The sequence below is a fragment of the Rhinoraja longicauda genome, chromosome 2, assembly GCF_053455715.1.
Source record: "Rhinoraja longicauda isolate Sanriku21f chromosome 2, sRhiLon1.1, whole genome shotgun sequence".
Taxonomy (NCBI): Eukaryota; Metazoa; Chordata; class Chondrichthyes; order Rajiformes; family Arhynchobatidae; genus Rhinoraja; species Rhinoraja longicauda.
The window spans coordinates 26818723-26842219 of NC_135954.1; the positions used below are offsets into that span (position 1 = coordinate 26818723).

The 23497-nt window shown below is 45.2% G+C and overlaps 1 protein-coding gene across 3 annotated transcripts in view; it reads right to left on the minus strand.

The window, feature by feature from the left end:
• Positions 1-18324: 18324 nt before the first annotated feature.
• Positions 18325-23497, minus strand: part of LOC144602959 (glutamate decarboxylase 2-like) — a 102303-nt gene continuing 97130 nt past the window's right edge. For all 3 annotated transcript variants that reach the window (XM_078416092.1, XM_078416085.1, XM_078416097.1), the window contains one exon: positions 18325-22805. In XM_078416092.1, coding sequence (XP_078272218.1) covers positions 22632-22805 — 174 coding nt within the window. In that variant the 3' untranslated portion in view covers positions 18325-22631. The remainder of the gene's footprint in view (positions 22806-23497) is intronic.

Here is a 23497-nt window from a genome sequence, read left to right on the forward strand (position 1 = left end):
CAGGTGGTGACTCAGTGCATCCAGTCCATGGCAGCGGCCTATTGAAAGTGCTGTCCCCAGGGGCTACAACGTGAGCTGCAACAACAGCCATGTGAACCGGACCGTGCGGTGAATGAAGAAGGGCTCAGTGGTGCACCTTGCAAGCCAGGGGTGGCATCGGCCGCCAGGGCTTAAAGCAACTGTGGAGGGGGTGTGAACCCGAGGTGGCGTGGGCAGGTTCGTCAGCTATAACCAACGTCTGTTACAATAGGGGTCTGTGAAAATGAGGGTTTACTGTATATCTGTTCTGTGAACGCTGACTGACAGATTCTTTCACCTAATTTGCCAGCTCTGCCTTCATGCTATCAAAATGGTCCTTATATAAATTTAAATTTTAAATATCACTCTTGGACACATTATTCTCTCCTACAAATTGGATGTAAAATGTAATCACGTTATAATTGTTTCTGCCACAGGGCACCTTCACTTTAGGTCATAGAATCAAAGTCAGACTGCACTAAAATTTTGTCCTTGCTGACTATTTGAAAAATGATCAGAAAATACTGAAATTGCTCAGCAGATCAGACCACATCTGTGCGAAGAGAAACTGAGTTAACATTGAATTCCAAGGTCAAACTCCCAGGATTTTCTATTTTTGTTTTAGATTTCCAGCACCTGCAGTTTTTTAAAATTTTAAAGTACCCATTTATACTAATCCCGTTTATCACCACGGAAGGTCTGTTGTCTTCATTCAGCTTCCCACTCACCAGCTGAGGTCCACCGAAATGTGAGTGCCCAGAAACTTGAAGCTGGACACTCCCTCTACACTATCCCCATTGATAAAGTTCGGAGTGTATTCCCCATTATGTGACCTATGGAAGTTGATGATCAGCTCCTTGGTCTTTTTTTATTTATTTTTATTTTTTTTATCAAAAATATTTATTCAAATATTAAAATAATATATACAATACAATAAAACCAAAACAGAACCCACCACCAGAATATTATACAAACAAATATACCTATTGAAACTATTATACAATTATATTACAATCCCCATCCAGGATACATCCAATCCCCCGCGGTGCCCAGCGGTCCCGGAAATCCTCCAGGGTGCCCGTGGACAGCGCGTAGTCCCTCTCCAACACCACCCGGGCGCGGACGTAACCCCGGAAAAGGGGCAGGCAGCTGGCTCGGGCAGAACCCTCTTCCGCCTGGCGCCGTGAGTCGCGGATGGCCAGCTTGGCCAGGCCCAGGAGCAACCCAACAAGGACATCTTCAGCCCTACCCTCTCCCCTACGCACAGGGTGTCCAAAGATGAGGATGGTGAGTGAAAAATGCAGCCAAAAAGCAAGGAGCAGCCCCTTTAGATATTGGAACAGGGGCTGCAACCTCACACACTGCATGTACACGTGGTACACAGACTCTTCCAACCCGCAAAAGTGGCAGGCGGCCGGCGAGTCTGTGAATCGCGCGAGGAACAGGTTGCAGAGGACTCTTCGGTGCAATACCTTCCACCCCAGGTCCCCGATGGAGAGGGGCAGAATCCCTGTGTAGAGGGACCCCCACCGGGGGGGCCCCCTCGCGACCGGAAGGCAACACCGACCGCCACTTAGTGTCCGGACGGTGGACCAGGGCGAGGAAGTGCAGGGTGTGGAGGAGGAGCCCGTACAGGACACGCCTCCCTGCGTCTCGGAGGGAGATGAAGGGTGTCGAGGAAATGCGACTCATGTTGTGTGGGACCGGCTCCCGGGAAGGATTACGGCGCCTCGGTCCGACGAGTACTTCCGGTTGAGCGGGGGTTTGCTCAGCCGCAGGTACTCCACACATTTGAGCCTCTCCGACACCCAGCGGGGCGGGACAAGGGCCGGCTGCTCTCACGCCTGGGCCGCTGCCCTCCGTCAGCGGAGGGGGGGCCCCGGTCGACAGCAACCAGGTTCCAGACTCTCAGCAAGTCCCGGTAGAAGCCGGGATTCCCAGCAGGATAGCACGGCTGACTCCCACCATCGGGATCCGCGTACCTGCTTGAAGGCAGTGGCCCCGTTGGAAAAAGTGCGTCGCCAGCACGTGCCACCTGGGAGGACGCTCCGAGTACAGGTATCTCTGCAGAGTCCTGAGGCGGAGAGCCGCCAACTGGGTGCGGATGCACACCAGCGACTGCCCGCCCTCCTCAATCGGGAGACTCAGGACCGCTGCAGAGACCCAGTGCTTTCCGTTGCCCCAGAAGAAGTCCACCAACTTCTTCTGGATGATCCCAGCAAAAGTGGCTGATGGGACCAATGTGGTCAATCTGTACCAGAGCAGGGAAGCCACGAGTTGGTTAATGACCAACACCCTGCCCCGGTAGGAAAGCACGCTGAGGAGACCTGACCAGCTCCTGCCAGTTCCTGCCAGTTCGCCAGCCAGGTCTCCGCGACAGGACTCAGGTAGACACCCAAGTAAAGGAGGCGCGTGGTGCTCCACGTGAAAAACCGCATCTCCTCAGGGAGGGAGTCTACCCGCCAGGGACCCACCAAGAGTCCAGAACATTTCCCCCAATTGATCCTTGCAGAGGAGGCCGCCGAGAAGACTCGTTGGCACTCGCGCATCCTCTGCAGATCAGCGGGGTCAGTGACCATGAGGAGCACGTCATCGGCATAGACCGAGAGGACCACCTCCATATCTGGCTCGCGTAGAACCAAGCCCGTCAACCTCCTCCGAAGCAGACTAAGGAATGGCTCCACGCAGATGGCGTACAGTTGGCTTGACATGGGGCAGCCCTGATGTACTCCTCTGCGGAAGGGAATGGGGGCCGTCAAGGATCCGTTGACCTTGACGAGGCACTCCGCAGAGGCGATTAGAAGTCGGATCCGGGCCACAAAGTGCGATCCGAACCCAAACGCCCGCAGAGTCCTTAACAGATACTCGTGATCCACCCTGTCGAAAGCCTTCTCCTGGTCAAGGGAGAGAAAGGCAGTGGGTACACCGGTCTCCTGAGCCAGGTAGACCAGGTCCCGGACCAGATGGATATTGTCCTGGATGGACCGGCCCGGGACTGTGTAAGACTGGTCAGGGTGGATCACTTGGGCCAGCACTGGGCCCAGACGGTTGGCCATTGCCTTAGCAAAGACCTTGTAGTCGGTACAGAGGAGAGAGACCGGGCGCCAGTTCTTTAGTAGGCGGAGATCACCCTTCTTGGGCAGAAGGACCACTACAGCCCTCCGCCAAGACAGGGGCATCTCCCCGGTCGCCAGGCTCTCCCTCAGGACCATGGTGTAGTCCTCCCCCAGGGCCCCCCAGAAAGTGCGGAGGAACTCTGCTGTCAGGCCGTCCAGACCAGGGGATTTGCCCCTTCGAATCTGATGGAGGGCCGCGGTCAGTTCGTCTAGTGTCAGGGGGGCGTCCAGGCGCTCGGCACCCTCCGGGCCGACCGTGGCTAGACCTTCCCACAGATCACTGCACTCGTCCCTGCCGGAGCTATCCGGTGAGAGCAAGGTCCCATAAAAGGAACGAACCGCCGCGTTGATGTCTTCTGGTTCGGTGACGGGGGAGTCATCGTCAGTGAGCAGCTCCACTAACTGCTGACGGACTCCCCGCCACTTCTCCAGCGAGTAGAAGAAGGGTGAACCGCGGTCCAAATCGTGGAGCATTTAGATCTGCGACCTCACGTACGTGACTCGGGATTGCTGTAACTGCAGCTCCTTTAGCGCGTCCTTCTTCTCCTGGTATTCCTTCCACAGGGTCGGGTCCCTGCCGGTCTGACTTAGACGTGAATCCAAATCGAGCAGCTCACTCCCGAGCTCTGACCTTGGAATCGCGTCTCTTGGTCGACCCCCTAGTGTACTCCTGACAGAAACGCCGGATGTGGGCCTTGCCCACGTCCCACCATAGCCGCAGGGAGTGAAATCCTCCCCTCTTCCCCTTCCAAGTGGTCCAGAACCTCACAAACGAGTCCCGGAAGCGGCGATCCTCCAGCAGCCGGTTGTTAAAGTGCCAGTACGCGGACCCTCCCCGTGTGCGCAGCGGGGTAAACTCCGCCCACACCAGGTGGTGGTCCGAGCAAGGCATCGGCCGCATGGAGGCTGCCGAGACGTGGGAGACGTACGCCCGAGAAATGTACAGGCAGTCGATGCGAGAACCACCCCCCTCTGACCTCCTGGAGAAGGCACTGGAGTCGGGGTGGAGGTTCCTCCAGGTGTCTACCAAGTCAAAGGAGCCCACGAGCTCCTTCAACTTCTTCACCGACTCCTGGCCGCGCTGGATACCGGAACGGTCTCCTTCCTCGAGGGTACAGTTGAAATCTCCCCCGAGTATCACGCAGTCGCCAGGGTCGATGGAGCTCAAAAGGGTAGACACCTCCCGTAACAGGCACGTCTGCAACACGGCGGGCTTGGGGGCGTACACGTTGACAAAATGCAACGGCACGGCATCCAGGAGCACGTCCTGCAGGAAGCTCACCGCATATTTCCCATCCCTCAGGGTTGAGAGATGGTTAAACCTGCGGAGAGGCCTCCTGCTGCCATTTATGTTATAACTGGCTATGGTGATCGCCATGTCAGGAGTACACTAGATCCCCTCTCCAGTCCCCTGGTCGCTAACAGCAGAGTCGCCTTTGCCGCTACAGACCCTAGATGGAAATGGACGGCACGGTAGCGCAGCGGTAGAGTTGCTGCTTTACAGCGAATGCAGCGCCGGAGACACAGGTTCGATCCTGACTACGGGTGCTGCACTGTAAGGAGTTTGTACGTTCTCCCCGTGACCTGCGTGGGTTTTCTCCGAGATCTTCGGTTTCCTCCCACACTCCAAAGACGTACAGGTATGTAGGTTAATTGGCTGGGTAAATGTAAAAAAAATTGTCCCTAGTGGGTGTAGGATAGTGTTAATGTATGGGGATCACTGGGCGGCACGGACTTGGAGGGCCGAAAAGGCCTGTTTCCGGCTGTAGATATATGATATGATATGATATGATAACAAGGGACGCTCTACTGGTCCCTCTACCCTCAGCAGGAACGACGCTGCTCTGGGCCTCGGCGTCCTTTTCCAGGTCGTCCAAGAAGGACCTGAGCTGACGCCGGTCATTCCCCTTCACCCCCGTCCCTCCCTTTCCCCTCCCCCTCCTTCTGAGGATGAGGTTCAGGGAGCTGGTGACCCCTTGTAAGTTCGGCCACCGGAGGGAGGCCAGTTTGGGCCAATGTTGGGCTCCTTCGGTGGCCGCGATGAACTCGCGGATCTCCTCCACTGGAATGAGAGGAGTGGCGTCGGGGGCAGCGAGAACATCCATCGACTCATTGTCCGAGGAGTCCCCTTCCACCCGCCCACTGCAGATGGAGTCACCATTCCCATCCTTGGACACACCTTCTGTGCTTGAGACTCCCGCCCCACCATACGAAGCTGAGCTGTGACGCACCCAGATAGGATGGTTTCCATGATGCATCTGTAGAAATTTGTAATGTCTCCAACGATTCGTTGGAGGCATGCTGAATTCCCTTAGCCTTCAGGGGAAGTAGAAGTGTTGGTCTGCTTTCTTGGCTGTAGCCCTCAGCAGTCTGCGTGCACTCACCTTAATTGCTCCTGCACTTGCGTCTAAACCCGAGACCTGTTGCTTGAAGTCTGCACATGAAGTTACTGCGACTAAATGTAAGATTGAGACTCACCTTACCACATCAAGTATAGGGCTCTGGTCTCTGTGAGGGTAATATGCTGAGGGTACAGGTTATTTTTTAGGAAACAAGGAGAGCTCAAAATGTGGTTTATTTGAGGCTGTTCTTCGACCACCTATGTTTGGGAGGGAGGTGAAGGGTGAACATAGAAAATAGGTGCAGGAGGAGGCCATTCAGCCCTTCAAGCTAGCACCACCATTCATTGTGATCATGGCTGATCGTCCCCAATCAATAACCCTTCTCCCCACATCCCTTGATTCCACTAGCCCCTAGAGCTCTATCTAACTCTCTCTTAAATCCATCCAGTGATTTAGCTTCCACTGCCCTCTGTGGCAGAGAATTCCACAAATTCACAAATCTCTGGGTGAAAAGGTTTTTCTCACCTCAGTTTTAAATGGCCTCCCCTTTATTCTAAGACTGTGGCCCCTGGTTCTGGACTCACCCAACATTGGGATTTTTTTTTCCTGCATCTAGCTTGTCCAGTCCTTTTATAATTTTATATGTTTCTATAAGGTCCCCTCTCATCCTTCTAAACTCCAGTGAATACAAGCCTAGTCTTTTCAATCTTTCTTCATATGTCAGTCCCGCCATCCCAGGGATCAATCTCGTGAACCTACGCTGCACTGCCACAATTACAAGGATGTCCTTCCTCAAATTAGGAGACCAAAACTGTACATAATACTCCAGATGTGGTCTTACCAGGGCCCTATACAACTGCAACTAGGGCCCTATACAACTGCAACCAGGGCCCTATATAACTGCATATAAATTTTAAAAATGTAGCTTCATTTCTGGTCACGTAACTAATGATCTTCTTCTTCATAAAGGGTTACTTGGAAATATCAAGCAAGCTGTAATCAAAAATCATTGTTCAATCATTAGAACTGGGACTCATTTGCTTCACATATACAGTTTGCCACATTTCCTACAGGCTATTAGTTGAGCTCAAACAAATTTGCAAATAGATATTTTTGATTTTGAGTTAAAACTGAAGGGCATTTTGATGTCATCATGTCAGAATTGACAATGGGCGAGGCTTATGTCAAATGACTTGATTGTGTTCAGAGGATACCCTAGGAAATGCTCCGAGATCACTCATGCGCAAATGGTGAGTTTTAGATTGACTTTGACATGGAAATGTTCCCAGTTCAACCTTTCTAGTGGCTAATTCCCTTGGTGACAAAACTGTTAAAATCATGCAAATTGAGAATAATTTCTCTCGGAAACTCCTCAGTCACAGTCGTGGAAAGAACATTACATTTTCCAGTTGGCTTAACAAAGACACCGAGGAAAGCTAAATGTGAAAAACTCCTTTATTTGAGTGACCTTTGATGGCCTATTTCGGCCATCTGCAATGCCCATTCAGTGGCAGAAAAATCCATGTTCGTGCAAGACCATGTGTTACAATGCTTAATTTTGTAAACACGTTGATTTCTCACTGTTACACTTTGTTCTGGGAATCTGCAAAACACCTGGATCATTGCTGATCATTTCCTTCTGGTTGGAAACTGCACTTGATTACCAATCAATATGCGCCATAAAATGTTCAAGAGCACAATGTTAAATGTATAAAGGTTATATAATTTAACCTGATGCACTGCCAAGAATTCCTGGCATACAGATACTTTGTCTGTATAAGCATGGCTGTGTCTTTGGAAATACTATATTACTATTGATAACTATCTTAAAACGCAAGGAGTTGTGATTACTGTTCCCAAAATGCTCTTCAACTGAACAGCAGTCACCTGGCCATGTTTGTTTCCCAATACATGGTCCAGTGTAGTCCCTCCTCTACTCACATGCAGTTTTAAGAAAGCCACTTGGGTACACATAACAAAATCAGCTCCGTCTTAGCCTCTTGCATAAGAACGTCCCAGTGAACATTGAGGAAGTTAAAATCGACAACCCCGTTGCTTTTACATCTTTCCATAATCTGTCTACCATTCCTCTATCTCCTGCTGGCTATTGGGAGGTCACCCATGTTACCTAAGTAGATGATCCCTCCAGTATGTCCTCTCTGATAGCAGATGTGACATTCTTCCTGAGCCACTCCCTGAGGGTGGCATGATGGCGCAGCGGTAGAGTTGCTGCCTTACAGCGCCTGGGACCCGGGTTCGATCCCGACTATGGGTGCTGTCCGTGCAGAGTTTGTATGTTCTCCCCATGACCTGTGTGAGTTTTCTCTGGGATCTCCGGTTTCCTCCCAAACTCCAAAGACATACAGGTTTGTACGTTAATTGGTTTGGTATAATTGTAAATGTCCCTTGTGTGTGTGGGATAGTATTAGTGTGCGGGGATCACTGGTCGGCGCGGACTCGATGGCCTGTTTCCGCGCTGTACCTCTAAACTAAACTAAACTAGTTATGCAACGACTCCACCTCTTTTACCAGATTTACACCTATCAGTACCTCGGGCTCTAGAGAGTTCTATCACTTTTGTTTGCCAAGCTTTAGCCAACCCTGCTCTTCTACAGTGTCAGATATGGTGCTGCTCTTCTTGCTGGTGTTACTATTTGCCCCTGACAGGCCTTCTTACCCCCAACTAGATCCAAAATGTTATACTTCAATAGTCAATAGTCAATAGTCGTTTATTTGTCACATACACATAAATGTGTAGTGAAATGAAACATTACCCGCAGTTAAACAATAAGACCAATAAGAATAATCAATAAAAATGCAATAACACATACAATCACAAACTAACACCAAACAAAAAGAAACATCCATCACAGTGAGTCTCCTCCAGTCCCTCCTCACTGTGATGGAAGGCCAAAAATGTATTTTTCTCTTCCCTGCCGTCTTCTCCCGCGGTCAGGCTGTTGGAGTTGCCACGTCGGGGCGGTCGGGGCTCCCGACATTGAAGCCCCCGCTGGACGGTGAAAGGTCCACGGCCTATTCCAGGCCGCGCCAGACGGTGAAAGGTCCGCGGCGGGCCAACCCAAGCCCCGCGATTCGGGGCGGGCGAAGACGCTGTCGCTGCCGCTGCCGGTGCTCCCGATGTCGGCCCCCACCCAGGGGCCTGCGGGCTTCCGACGTCCACGCGGCCCACGCCGGAGCCTCCGGAGACGAGTCACAGCCGTTCCCGCAGCATCCGCAGGCAGCCAGCGACGCAGTTGGTGAGTCCGGGCCGTGGGCTCTGCGAACCAGAGCCCCAGGTGGTCCCAGGTGCATGGCCGATGGTAGGCCGCAACGGGAACGGAGACACGACACAGAAACAAAGGTCGCGTCTCCGTTCGGGAGAGAGAATTTTACAGTTCCCGTTCCCTCCCACCCCCTCCCCCCCCACATAACATACAAACACTACACCATATTAAAACTACAATTCAGACAAAAACAACAAAAAACACAAAAGACAGACGGACTGCAGGCAAGCCGCAGCTGCGACGGCAGCGCTGGCTCCTCTCCTCTCCTCTCCACTTGTTTGTGAGGGAGATAGCCACAGGGGATTGCCTCTCATGGCAGTCATGTATCTATTTATCTGCTCGTTTGGTGTGGCCATCTCCCTGAAATTCCTGTCTATAACCCTCTCTGCCACCTGTTTAGTTTAGTCCGCATGCGGTCCGCATTAATCAATCTGATCTCCCGGTGGCTGAGCACTTCAACTCCCCCTCCCATTCCCAGTCTGACCTTCCTGTCATGGGCCTCCTCCAATGCCATAGTGAGGCCCACCGGAAATTGGAGGAACAGCACCTCATATTTCGCCTGGGCAGTTTGCAGCCCAGTGGTATGAACGTCGACTTTTCCAACTTTAGATAGTTCCTCTGTCCCTCCCGTCCCCTCCCCCTTCCCAGATCTCCCTCTATCTTCCTGTCTCCACCTATATCCTTCCTTTGTCCCGCCCCGCTGACATCAGTCTGAAGAAAGGTCTCGACCCGAAACGTCACCCATTCCTTCTCTCCCGAGATGCTGCCTGACCTGCTGAGTTACTCCAGCATTTTGTGAATAAAAACCTTCGATTTGTACCAGCATCTGCAGTTATCTTCTTATACTACAATGAAAAGCTTTATTGTTGCATGCAAACCAGTCAGCAGAAGACTATACATGATTACAATTGAGCCTTCCAAAGTTTACAGATACAGGATAAAGGGGTGTGTTGAGTTGTTGCTCCGACCATGCTGTGGGAGAGGAATGGCAGCTGCCCACATTTGCTGCCAACAATGTTGTTAGGGTCACATGACTGCTCCCTGATTTCCCACATCTGGCGTTATGGCACTGACTGCTATAACTGCCCCCTAAAAATATACACTGAAAAATAAATCTTGCAGACTTAAGGAGAAATAAACCTTAACCAACTTACCTTATTCTTACCTTCAATCTGGGCACCCTCTTCACCAAAGCTGTCAGTATTCAATGAAGCCTGCACTTTGACCTTGCACTTCCACCTCAAAGTTGCCTCTTTTAAAATGGCTGTTACGATAGAGCTGCTCTGCATTGCAACCTGACTCCTTTTCCCTTGCTGCTAAGGTTATTGGCCTTGAAAATCAACGTCCTTACCATCATAGTAAATGTTAAACAGTTCCAGATCTACCTCTCTGCTGCTAAACAACACTATGCAATTTCAATTATGGATTTAAAATTATAGATTGCACCGAGGAACCCTGAGGCTAAAATCTTTCATTTGATTTTGCATTTCTTATTGGAGTTTTTGTTCTCATTTTTCAATGAGTATAAATAAATTTGAGAAAACCAGGTGCAAGTGACCAGAAATGGTTTCAGAAGGAAACCGTTTTTGATGTGCAGTTACAGCACCATCTATAGCTGTGATCGCTCATGGCAACTTCAGTTTTTAGAGAAATAAATATTTATCGAGGAATATCATTGTCGAAACATTATTTGCTGCTTCTGGCAGTGCGAAGCAAGCAAAGACGTTTCACTCTGTCCGGGAGAGGGATTGAAAGTAGTGAGAGGATCTGACAAAGGTTCAATGTAAAGTATCTGTTGTTGATTTTCATGTCTGCTCATTGCCTGTAAGGTATTCACAGGAGTTCAGGAGGCCATACATTTAACCTTCACTGAAGTTAACACTGAGTAAAGGAAGAAAACACATTGTTCTCACATTGAGTAGAAAGGCCTAATGCACTTCATATTTTCCATTTTAACTTTATGCCAGCCATCTCTGCTTTATCCAGCTTCTCCTGTGCAGAAGGAAAGGCAAGTGAAGGTTCGGGGGTTTGGTTTCTTTATGTGAATGTCAATGATTTCATTAATTTATCTCAGTTATATGCGTTTTTGAATAATTTTTACATCTTGTTTTCAATTTTTTAACAATATAAATCCATTTCAAATTTAGGAATGCCTCTCTGATAGTCAGAAAGAGTTGAAAATACCATTGACGGGTGGAGCTCTCAGCAAGTCACCAGGGCAATCCGAAGTGGGTGCCTCGGGTCACTTCCCCTGAGGCTTAGTTGCAACCAGCACATTATTCTGCTTTGTGGGGTATCATATCATATCATATCATATATCATATATATACAGCCGGAAACAGGCCTTTTCGGCCCACCAAGTCCGTGCCGCCCAGCGATCCCCGTACATTAACACTATCCTACACCCACTAGGGACAATTTTTACATTTACCCAGCCAATTAACCTACATACCTGTACGTCTTTGGAGTGTGGGAGGAAACCGAAGATCTCGGAGAAAACCCACGCAGGTCACGGGGAGAACGTACAAACTCCTTACAGTGCAGCACCCGTAGTCAGGATCGAACCTGAGTCTCCGGCGCTGCATTCGCTGTAAAGCAGCAACTCTACCGCTGCGCTACCGTGCTGCCCTGGTGGTTTCCTCCAGGAGGCAGTGGTGGCTGTGAGAGGTTGGTGTGACTGCAAAGGTGATGAGGATCAAGGCGATTCAAGCACAACCTGGTCTAATGTTGTTCCCTTTCTTCAGTGAGCACATTGTTTATAAAAGATATTAAATTAAACCTTACAGCTACAGATCTAGTTAGGTAGTCACAAGTTACATAGGGGGTTGCGACTTGAATTTTGCTTTGATTTACAATTTTCGATTTGTAGTTTGCAAAATGAGAGATGGAGAGTTGAGAGTGGAAAATGGTTCTGTTTTTCAATCTTGTTTTTCCAGTTTTGTGGCACAGTGGTGCAGCGGTAGAGTTGCTGCCTTACAGTGCCAGAGCCCTGGGTTTGATCCTGACTACGGGTGCTGCCTGTATGGAGTTTGTACGTTCTCTCTATGATCACATGGGTTTTATCCGGGTGCTCCGGTTTCCTTCCACACTCCAAGGACGTACAGGTTTGTTGGTTAATTGGCTTCTGTAAATTGTAAATTGTCCCTAGTGTGTAGGACAGTGCTAGTGTATGGGGTGATTGCTAGTTAGCATGGACTCGGTGGGCTAGAGGGCCTGTTTCCATGCTGTATCTCTAAAGTCTAAAGTCTAATCACTGAAAGATTCAAAGTGTATTTAGATTAGGTAAAGGCAATTATTTGGGTGCTGACAGAGTTACTGATACAAAATCAGGATGGCACAGTGGCACAACAAGTAGTACTGCTGCCTCACAGCTCCAGCAACCCCGGTTCAATCCTAACCTCTGCTGCTGTCTATCTGAAGTTTGCCTGTTCACCCTGTACCCGCACATGGTTCCTCCGAGAGTTCCGGTTTGCTCCTGTATCCCAAAGACGTGGGTTAGTAGCTTGATTGTACTGTAAATTGTCCCCGGTGTGAAGTTGAAAAGTAGAATCTAGTTACTTGGGGAGTTGATGGGAGAACAAAACTGGGATTTCTGTTAATGGGTGCATGATGGTCCGTGTGAGCTTGGTGGGCTGAAAATTCTGTTTCCAAGTTGATCATGATTCTAAAACTGCAGTATTGGCACAGAGAAGCAGCCATGTTTCCATTGATCCAAGGATGCCGAAATGCCAATTCCCTCCAGTGATTAGTTCCTGTGCTCTGTCCTTTTCCGCAAGTTCACTGTCAACCAGGGCCTCTGCCAAGCATTCATTTACTTATCTTGACCTTCACAAGCAACATTGCTGCACACCTCACACCAGCTCAGCTGGCACCTCACCCAAATCCAAATACATCAGTCTGAAGAAGGGTCTCGACCTGAAACGTCGCCCATTCCTTCTCTCCTGAGATGCTGCCTGACCTGCTGAGTTACTCCAGCATTTTGTGAATAGTCACCCAAATACATGATCTGCTGGCTGAGATTGTGCAGTCGGTTGCAGCAGTTCTTGATGGTCAGCGTGGACTCGGTGGGCTGAAAATTCTGTTTCCATGCTGTGTGATCTAGATTCTAAAATTGCACTATATTGGCGCAGAGAATCAGCCACGATGGCATTTACCCTGCACTAAACGTGTATCTATACACTGTATATCATGTATCTATACATTGTAAATGGCTCTAAAGTAATCATGTATTGTCTTTCTGCTGACTGGATAGCACGCAACAAAAGCTTTTCACGTGTACACGTGACAATAAACTAAACTGAATTGATTGGCGGAGCAGGTTCAATATGGCTGCATTCTCATTGAAAGCAGCAATACTGGCAGAATGATCCACGGGCTGAGACTCTGTTGCTTGCAGCAGTTTAGCTGGCATGCAGAGCACATCAGTGGAGAGAGAAGTGCTCTCAACAGGATGCCACTTTGACCCTGCGTGAACCTCACACAACCTGTGAGATAGTTGTGCTTCTATAAAAAATCCTCGCTGAAATCTGCACGTCGCATCCACAAACAAACCTTAGAATGGAACAAAAAAGTAATCTTGCCAATAGTTGTCTGGACTAATCTGTCTCAACTCAGTTTTTCATGCAGCAAAAAAGTCATCTTGCCAATAGTTGTGAGGACTAATCTGTCTCAACTCAGTTTTTCATGCAGCAATGTATAATGGAAATCAGCGAGGCTCAGCTCAAAGGAGTTTGTGGGCACTGCATGTTAACTGTGGCCTAGACTGGAAACAAAACACATCCCACTCTGACAACATCCAACCATTGTGACAATAGGCAGAAAATTGTGCAGGGAAATGCTGAGCATTCTGGCTGGAGTCACATGCCTTCATTATGTACAGAGCTGTGGCTGTGCCAGTTGCTTTAGAGCCACCAAGGCAAGTTGAAGAATGGCGACTGGACTACAAGCACCTGATTTATGACCCCAGAGTTCAGTGCATATCAAAGTGCTGATATTGATTGCATTAAAACCTGGTTCATCCCATGGCTTCCATTGCACCAAGCAGCAAATCACATTAAAGACACACAAGACTTCTCCAGCAAGATGTCCATTCATCCCAGTGATTAGTTCCAGTATTCTGTCCTTTCCACAAATTCACTGTCAACCAGGGCTCCTGCCTAGTGTTCATATGCTTCTCTTGACCTTCAGATGCTGCATAATTGTAAACCTCAGGGTTACCTCAGCAAGCACAATGTGCACCACTCACTGACACCCTTTATTTCTGCTTCCAGAGTTAGGTGACACTTAGCTGGTTGCAGATGCCCAGTGTACTTCATAAAGAGCTTTGCTGAGCATAAATTATCTGTCATTTTTCTCTTCCTTACAAGGATAACTGCAATGAATGAATATTGAAACATCCGGAGGCAGAGGAAAATGTTACATAAATACAAGGTTTTGTTTTAATAATAACGTACGAGGATATGAATCTCATTGGGTTTTTGTTATTCTTCCAACTTTCCCTCCAGCCTTCTGAACTTCTGACTGAGCTAGTAACCCTCTTGACCCATTGATTGGACCAGTGACCTTCTATTTCCTCCCTGAGCCAGTGACCTTCTATCTCCTATTGGATCTTCTGGTTGGCCCAGTTATCTTCTCTCTCCTGTCTGATCTTCTGATTGGCCCAGTGACGGTCTACCTCCTGTGAGACCCTCTGATTGTCCAGTGGCCTTCTATCTCCTGTCCAACCTTATGATCATAAGGTGAGACATCTGTTTGCATATAGTGGGAGTTTTTGTTGTTTTATTAATCTTAACATTTTGTAATCATCTTGACAATTTTATGACCTATCTCTGTAGTCTAGTGTTTGCTTTAAATATTTAATATCACAGATTCTACATTCTGTTTCGACACATGCATCACCTGGAATAAGACAGATCAGCCATGATTGAATGAAGGAATCGATGTGATGGGCCGAATGGCCTAATTCCTCTCCTATAATTTATGAACCTATGAACTTTATAAGTAGAGCCAGGATGTTTAGGCGTTAAAAATCTCTGAAATAGGCAGGCAAATAGGCATAATAAAATTACAAAAAAGGCACGAAAAAATGCATTTATTGACAAAAAAAGGCATAAAAAGGCATGTTTTTCCACCACCAAAATATGGCTAAAATGTGTTTAGCTGTCTGTACATGCTGGGAGAAGAAATATTTCTTCTCATGATTCACTGCTTTCTCACATGCTTTGCAAAACAGCACACAGTTGTCTGTAGAGAATATATCATTCCCATACAATCTCATCAAATCGTGCGTTGACTTGACTTTAGGCATTTTGACGCTTGCAGGGGTAGATCTTACAGGAGTTTGCAGGGGTAGATCCTACAGGATGTAGACCTCTACAGGCAGGCCAAGTACAAGATAGTCCGATATGCCCAGTGACCCTTTAACGTTCAGCAACCTTCTGAGCTCTTACCTGTAACTCCAAACTCAATCAGAATGCATTCAACATTTATATCAAGGGTAGGTGAACTAATGGCACAAATAGAAATAAATGGGTATGATCTGATTAAAGAGATGTGATGGCAAAGTGATAATGATTGGGAATTAAGTATTCCAGAATACTTAACCTTTTGACGAGTCTTGGCCTCATTGAATCATAGAGGGTTTAGTTTAGTTTAAAGATACAGCATGGAAACAAGCCCTTCGGACCAATGGGTCCGCACCAACCAATGATAACCCGTACACTAGTTCTATCCTACACTCTTAAGGACAATTCACAGAAGCCAATTAACCTACAAAGCTGCACATCTTTGCGATGTGGGAGGAAACTAGAGCACTGGGAGAAAACTCAAAGGGAGACGTACAAACTCCATGCAGTCAAGATCGAACCCGGATCTCTGGCGTTGTAAAGGGCCTGTCCCACTTAGGCAATTTTTTTGCCGACTGCCGGCGACTGTCAAAGTCGTAGCAGATCGCCAACATTTTCTTTTACCCTACGACAATGACCACGACAATGCCGAGTCAGGTCGAGATTACACCGTCTTCAGAAACATAGTGAAATTCCCACGCTGTCAATGGTTCTCCGGCGTCCTAATTTTCGCTGAAATCACTGACAAGTCGGTAAGTACTTGAGAGTTTTGAACTATAACATCTTGTATGGGTTACTTAAAAACCAAGCTTCACTGTAACAAGGCAAAAACTGGATTTACTTCCGGGTTACTAATGGCAGTATTAAAAAAATAAAAATAAAAAGTGGTTAAGTGGATTTTTGTGAAAAGTGTGTGGGCATTCTTTGAAAATGTACAGGAGATGCATATCTGGTTTCTGGGTTGCATATCTGGGTTGGTAGCCCACTTTAAATGTAATGGCTGATGGCCATAAACATCGCGAAAATTCCCACGCTTACCTGACCGTCAAACTGTCACCTCCAATCTACCTGTCAAATGTCCTGTTGTTAAAAAAATTGGTTAAACACAACCATTTTATGGTATTTGGAAATGACTTTACTAATTTTAATATTATGTGCTTCTAAATGCATCTAAGAGAAAACCTGGGGACAGCATGCGACAGCGCCCGTAATAAGCAACGATACCTGCCGACAAGCCAGCTGTCGCCGAGAAATTTCAAACTGGATGATTTCTCAGCGACACGCTGAGATCCACTACGATTTTTGGAAGACTCCTCACGATCATGCCCGCGACACCCCGGCGAACTGTCGGTATGTGTACGGTATGCTTGCTTTCATTGGTCAGGGCATTGTGTATGGAAGCTAAGAAGTCATGTTGCAGCTTTATAAAACTTTAATTTGACCACATTTGTGTATAATTCTGATTGCTGCATTACAGGAAGGAAGTGGAGACTTTGGAGAGGATGAAGAAGAAATTCACCAGGATATTGCCTGGATTAGAGCGTATTAGCTATAAGGTTGGCAATCTTGGGTTGTTTTCTCTGGAGTGTCGGAGGTTGAAGGGTGAACTGATATGTTAATAACATTATGGGATACATAGATAAGGTAGATGGACAAATGACTCTGGGTGAAAATGTCAAATTCTAGAAGATAGAGTTTTAATGTGAGAGGATTTATGAATTTAAAGTGGATTTGCAAGCAAGCTTTTTTACACTCTAGGTAGCTAGAGGTGGTAGAAGCAGATATAGAAATGTTTACGGCAGGGAATAGAGGGTTACAAACCTTGTGCAGGCAGTTGGAGTTAATTAGATTGGTAACATGGTCAGTACAGACATTATAGATCAAAGAACCTGTCCCTGTGCTGCACTGTTCTATGTTCCATGTATATTGAGGCCTGGTGAGACTGCATCTGGAATGTTGTGTCCAGTCTGGTCTCCCTAGCTCATGAAGAAGATATTTGTGAAATACATAATGCATTGAGGGCTCACCAGATTGATTCCTGAGATGACTTGCTTGACATAAGAAAAGAGTTTATGAAAGGTGGATCTTTTCTCTCAAGCTCAGAAGAGAGATTTCTTGATCATTTCACCAAACAAAAATAAACTTGGTAGGTTGGATGTTGGATGATGATTTCCCCTGGCTATGGTGTCCAGTAGCAATTTCAAATTAAGTGGTTAGCCATTCAGGACAACGATGAGCACATTTTATTTTTGCCCACAGCGTGTGAATCTATGGAGTTCTTTACTCAATAGAACAAGGGAGGCTGAGGCACTGAGTATTTTCAATTATGGGATTGATAGATTTTTTTATGCTCAGGAAATGGTGAGTTTAATTTAGTTTAGAGGTGCAGCACGGAAACAGGCCCTTCGGCTCTCTGAGTCCGCACCGAACAGCAATCCCTGCACACTAACACTATCCTACACACTTGGGACCATTTACATTCGTACCAATCCAATTAACCTACAAACCTGTACGTCTTTGGAGTGTGGGGTGAGACCGAAGATCTCGGAGAAAACCCAAGCAGGTCACGGGGATAACGTACAAACTCTGTACAGACAAACACCCATAGTCGAGATTGAACCCGGGTCTCTGGCGCTGTGAGGCAGCAACGCTACCACTGCTCCTACGCTGTGAGGTTTAGTGCAGGAAAGTGGCAATGAGATAACAAATCTGCCATGATCTCATTGAACAACAGAGCAGGCAGGAGGGCTGTACGGCTATGTTCCTTATGTTCGGTCAGGCAGTAACCATCCAATAGGTTCCGTGATGAAACTGCTGATCTCTAGCTCTAGTCGAGACCCCGATCTAATTGGATCTGTCTTCAGCATCCATCATCTACCAGCCGGCACCAGCTACACTACCGCCACCTTCTGCTTTCCGCCAACCTGCTCGGCTCACAATCAAACGCCACGTAATTGATCAAGAAAAAGTTGAAGCAGCAAGCTTATGAGCAGAACAATTTGCTATAATTTCTAGTTGATGATGTCTTCTTCTTTGGTCAAAACATTACAATGTTGTTTGTATCTTTGTGTTCAAATTGAGTCTGATATACTAATGTCAAGTCCCACATAGACTCTGTGTTATAATAGTTCATCAAGAATGTGTAAGCTCTTTAACGGGCAATATCCATTTACCAATCCCTGGGTGAACCTCCAGATACATATGCACAGACCAAAGCATCCAACACTCAAGTTCTTTATTACAGGTAACACTGTACCTGTAGCTGGCTGGAATTACAACAGGCATCTTAACAGCAGAGACACGGGACAGTGTCAAGAGAACACTGCAAAATATGCATCATATACAAGAAAGTCACTGCACAATAATATATTTGTACCTCACTTTTTTTTAGAGACTCTGTAAATCCTGTTAAATACAACTAACACACATCCCAGCCAATTAAATGGATATGACTAAGACATAGTTTATTGTCAAGGTCTTCTCCAACCCAGCAAATACCAATTCACATTAAGTCTTAATAAGCTAGAAGCTTAAATGGGATCAACAAGTGGTAGTGCTTCATCACAGTGCAACATCTGAGGTCAGTGTGACCCATCTAGAATTTCAGTTATCAGTGCATCAGTGGTAAAACCAGATTCAGCAACACGTGTACCTTCCAGTGAATGTTTGCGTTAGCTTTGAAGTAATTTAAGCAGCAGCATGTTGAAGTTGCATCTTCCTCCACAGTTTTTCTTGTGCAATTTTACAACATGCATCTCAATTCAAGCCATTTGCTGCAGGGATCTGCAAAAATGCAGAAATATATTGGACTTGTTTATGATCACAAAATAGTAGAAAAGAAGAAAGGCCATCCAGCTCATTTTAGTTTATCTATTTAGAAAGATCCAACGAGTTTCCTAAATGATTCCAAAGAATTTTATTTCATTTAGAAATGTATTAAGTAATATAAAATTATTGGAGGCCTAGATCGGGTAGCTAGTCCGAATCTTTCCCATGGTAGGGTATCAAAAACAGGATGGCATGGTTTTAAGTTAAGAGGAAGATGTTTTAAAGCAGATTGAGGGCAACTTTTTTTAATGCACATATCTGGAACATGCTACCAGAGGAGGTAGTGGAATCAGATACGATCTCTACATTTGGGAGACGTTTGGACAGGCATTTAAATGGGCAAGGATACGGACCTACAGTGAGCAAATGGGATTGCTGTAGACTGACAAAAAGGTCAGCATGGACATGATGGGCTGAAAGGCCTGTTTCAGTGCCATGCAGGTCTATGATTGTGAATCCATGACATGCTGGTGGTTCTTTGGGTGAAGATATATTTTCTGATCTCAGTCTTCAAAATAACATTCCCCTATTTGACTTATTGCCATGTCTTCTATTCCTACAACTAAATTCAACATAATATTCTATACTAAGATACAGTTCATTTGCCTTTACAGGTTGTAGATTTTAACTTCCCCTTCTGAATTCACGCTCTCTGTTTACTTATCTGGTTATTCTGCAGATGATATTTGGCTGCCCCAATAATTGATTCTATTATTTTATGTAATGGGAGATGAATAAGATATGTCTTGCTTTTGATTCGTTTTCCTTTTTGAATAACGCCACAACTTTTGCCTCTATTCAAAGTACCAGTCCAACCCCACTCTCTAATAGTGATTATCAATAACTCATATTTCCTCTGAGCTTCTCTCTTTCTATGCTTGGGGAAAATACAGAATAAATATTGCTGGGGATTTATATATTATAAACCTTGTCCCTTTAACCTTCAAGCCTTTTTTAAGTCTGAAGAAGGGTCTCGACCCGAAACGTCACCCATTCCCTCTCTCCTAGATGCTGCCTGACCTGCTGAGTTACTCCAGCATTTTGTGAAGCCTTTTTAAAAAATCATTGCATGAATATAACTTAAATAGGCTTTTGGTATCTCATCCCTCTCTCCCATTCATAACATCATTTAATGGAGTCATAGACTCATACAGCATGGAAACAGGCCCTTAGCTCTAACAGGTCCATGCCAACCAATCTATTCTAGTAATAAAAGTGATCTTCCATCTCAGTGTCACTGTCTTTGTTCTAACCCTATTTCCATTGCTTCCCTTAATACCCATTCTTGTCCAACCTATCGATTTCTGAGTTGAATAAACTCAGTGACCAAGCATCCATATTCTTGTTAGTTGAAGATTTTCAAAGATTCACAACTTTTAACTATTATGTTCAGCACAATGTGCTAATGTTCTTTTCCTGGATCTCCCTTTTTGCACAAATATGAACACCGCTGTTAAAAAAACCCAGAAGCAGTAGATTTAGTCCCTCTAAAATTGTTTTGTGTAGTCAATGATTATCTAAATTGTACAGTTTACATCGGTTAACATGGAATATATTTGTCTTAACTGGGTCTTAAATTTCTCAAGAGTGCAACAGTGCTGGAAACACATGTATTTGCTGGTACGGAGGAGACTGTTTTCATTTAATTTGTGCTTTCAAGAAATTACTACAATAATAGCACATCTCTTTAATACAAATGGTGTACACTTCTATACAAATGACAAGGAGCTTGGATCATTATATTCATTTTTACATGGTTGGCACTGTACACATTGAACATAGCTGCAGACACCACAAGCCACTCAAAGTAACCCTCTGAGGTATAGTTCTGTGTCACATCTGAACAAAGGACCATTTTACGAGACCAGAACTGCGGATTTTCTTTTTAATTCCAATCTTGCAAACCTCATATATTTAATTGAAAGTATGACTATTTATCCAGTTTAAATGACAGTAACAGCATGACTCTGCCACTCAAATATTCTGGCCAGAAGATAAGAACGACTACCAAAGCACGATGTTGGATAAAATAATGCAGCAAGAAGGTTCTGGCATGGAATCCAACCTGGAAATATCAGATTAAGATGACTCAGTGGGAAAATGGACCTGATTCTTGGGTAGTTTTATTGGTTAGCAATTGTACTCAGCGGATTATTAAAATCCAGGTCTTGAGCTCAGTCTTGGTGCTGGAAATAGCAAAATCAGGTTAAATCTCTGGTCTGGTTCATTGAAATAAATTAACAATGCAGACCAGAGGCAAAGACTATTTGGTCCTCATCAGTTTGCCCATCTAAAGTAACTTTCCCACATAATGAACATCCAATTAGCTCTTGACTTTCTGCTTCCTTCACTTTATCCAGGGGTCAATTCTGCTGTTGAGAATTCTTGATATTAGAGTTAAATTTGTCCCTTGCTATTTTGAAGCTGCTTTACTGATAACCAGATTGATTTTAACACTAGGAGACGGCCTGTTAGATTACCTACTCTCAGCTAATGCTAAAGGAATAAAAAAATCAATGGATACATTTCCAAATAGGCCAGTCTGTGAAATATTTAATGGTGCTTTTGTACTTGGTGGCATGAATGAAACTTGTGCTTTAAGACCACACCATGGCAGAGATCTCATATGTTTTTGCTCCACTGTGGTGTGGCTCATATTTTACATGACATGTTTAATGTTTAACTCTGACTCTAACATTGACCTAAATTTTACAATATAATTGGCTTATAAGAATTAATGCAAGTTTTGCCACATTGGGTGTAGAGGACCAAGTCAGAGTTTTAATCAAAGCTTCCTGTTACCAAACCCAAAGGTTCTGAGTTTGATAACAATATACTACTACATTAAAACATTCTCATTCAACACCATACATTTGATTCTAAAGTGCACAACCTCAATCTGAGGTAAACTAGACATTACTCAAAAGGTCTACAAAGGAAGTACTTTCACAGACACTGACCACTATCCAGTTGGCAAGAGTTGTCATTTGCCATTTCTTTACATCATGAAGAGCAACATCACAGGTATACATTACATAAACTCCCGGTGGGAAAACTTTCAAACACTGAACTCACTAATTTCAAGTATGGCAGTAAATGTATTAAAGCATTTTTTCCTCTATCAAAATAAATAGAATATTTGAAATTTGACACTTCAACGCAGAGCTTAAATTATAGAATAAAGGTTTCACAGAGCTGAAGCACAGATCTTTTAAATAATTGTTTCACACCAGCTAAAGAGAACAAGCCTCAATTATTGATTCGTGAAAATTGCAGACACCTGGACCTTCACTATACTAAAAGCTTTGTAAATGGAGACCTTCATAAATGACAACCAAAATGGTGGGGGTGGGGGCATTGGTGTTTAATGGGTGGGTGGAAAAGTGCTGCTGAAACATCATAACAAAATATCTAAATAGCTTTCAAGGTGCTCTATTTACTGTTAGTAGATTGTTACAGTACTTAATGCTTTAGAACAATTTGTTTGAAGTGTGACATATTGTTTAATGACTTGTACCTTTTATCAACATCAGCGAATGTATAATTGCATTAAATAACTTGTAACATCCATAATTCCACTTTGGAGGTCTTCAGCTCAAGTCCCTGCAGTAAAGGCTAATATCAAAGAAGACTAGTTTGGGAGAGGTAAACAATGAAATACATTCACACAATAGCAACATCTCCATTGAAGTGGGCCAGTTACAGGTCTTGCCCAAGTCGCTCTACTTCCTCAATGAGGAAGTCAATGTCGTCTTGTGTGGCCGCTGGATTCGAGATGACCATGCGGAAGAAGTTAACTTTGTCCCCTTGGGGCTGGTAACTTACCATTGTGGTCCCAAATTTCATCATTTTAGTTTTAATCTGTGGAGCCACCTAAAACACCAAACAAAAAGTTAGAATTTCCTTTTGGTGAGGAGTTTGAATGCATTGAAGAATTTAAGGTAAATAAAATAGTGAGTCATTCAACAAGATCGTGGCTGATCTATTCTTGGCTTCAACTCTATTTTCCTGCCTGGTTTCCATAAACCGATTCCCCTAAAGCCAATCCATCTATATTTCGAATGTATTTAATGACAACTTCCTCAGCTCCAAAGTGGAGAATTTCAAAGTTGCAGAACCCACTCGTGAAAAAAAAAGTCCTCAAATAAGTTCCTAACTAGATCATTAAATACAATATTGATGATAGAATTATGGAATGGAGCACCATTCAGACGAGAGATCAAAGTTACACTGACATGAAGATCTAGCCTCATAAATATAGTAACCTATGTAGTTTTTAATCACGCCACTGCATTTATGTGTGAACGGGAGCTCAAATCTGCAAGGGAATATGCAAGAAATTGTAGGAAACTTTGTGTATAGGAGCAGAATATATTCACATGTCAAATATATTTGCAGAGTCCTTCAGGTAGCAGGATAGGAGAATAAGGTGATAAAAAGGTATTTAGGATACTTTCCCACCAATTCTGGTGTCATCTGTAACTCTACTGATAATCTTCACTACATTTTCAAGTAAATCATTAATGTAGGTAAACAACATTAGACCCAACATTGATCCCTGCGGC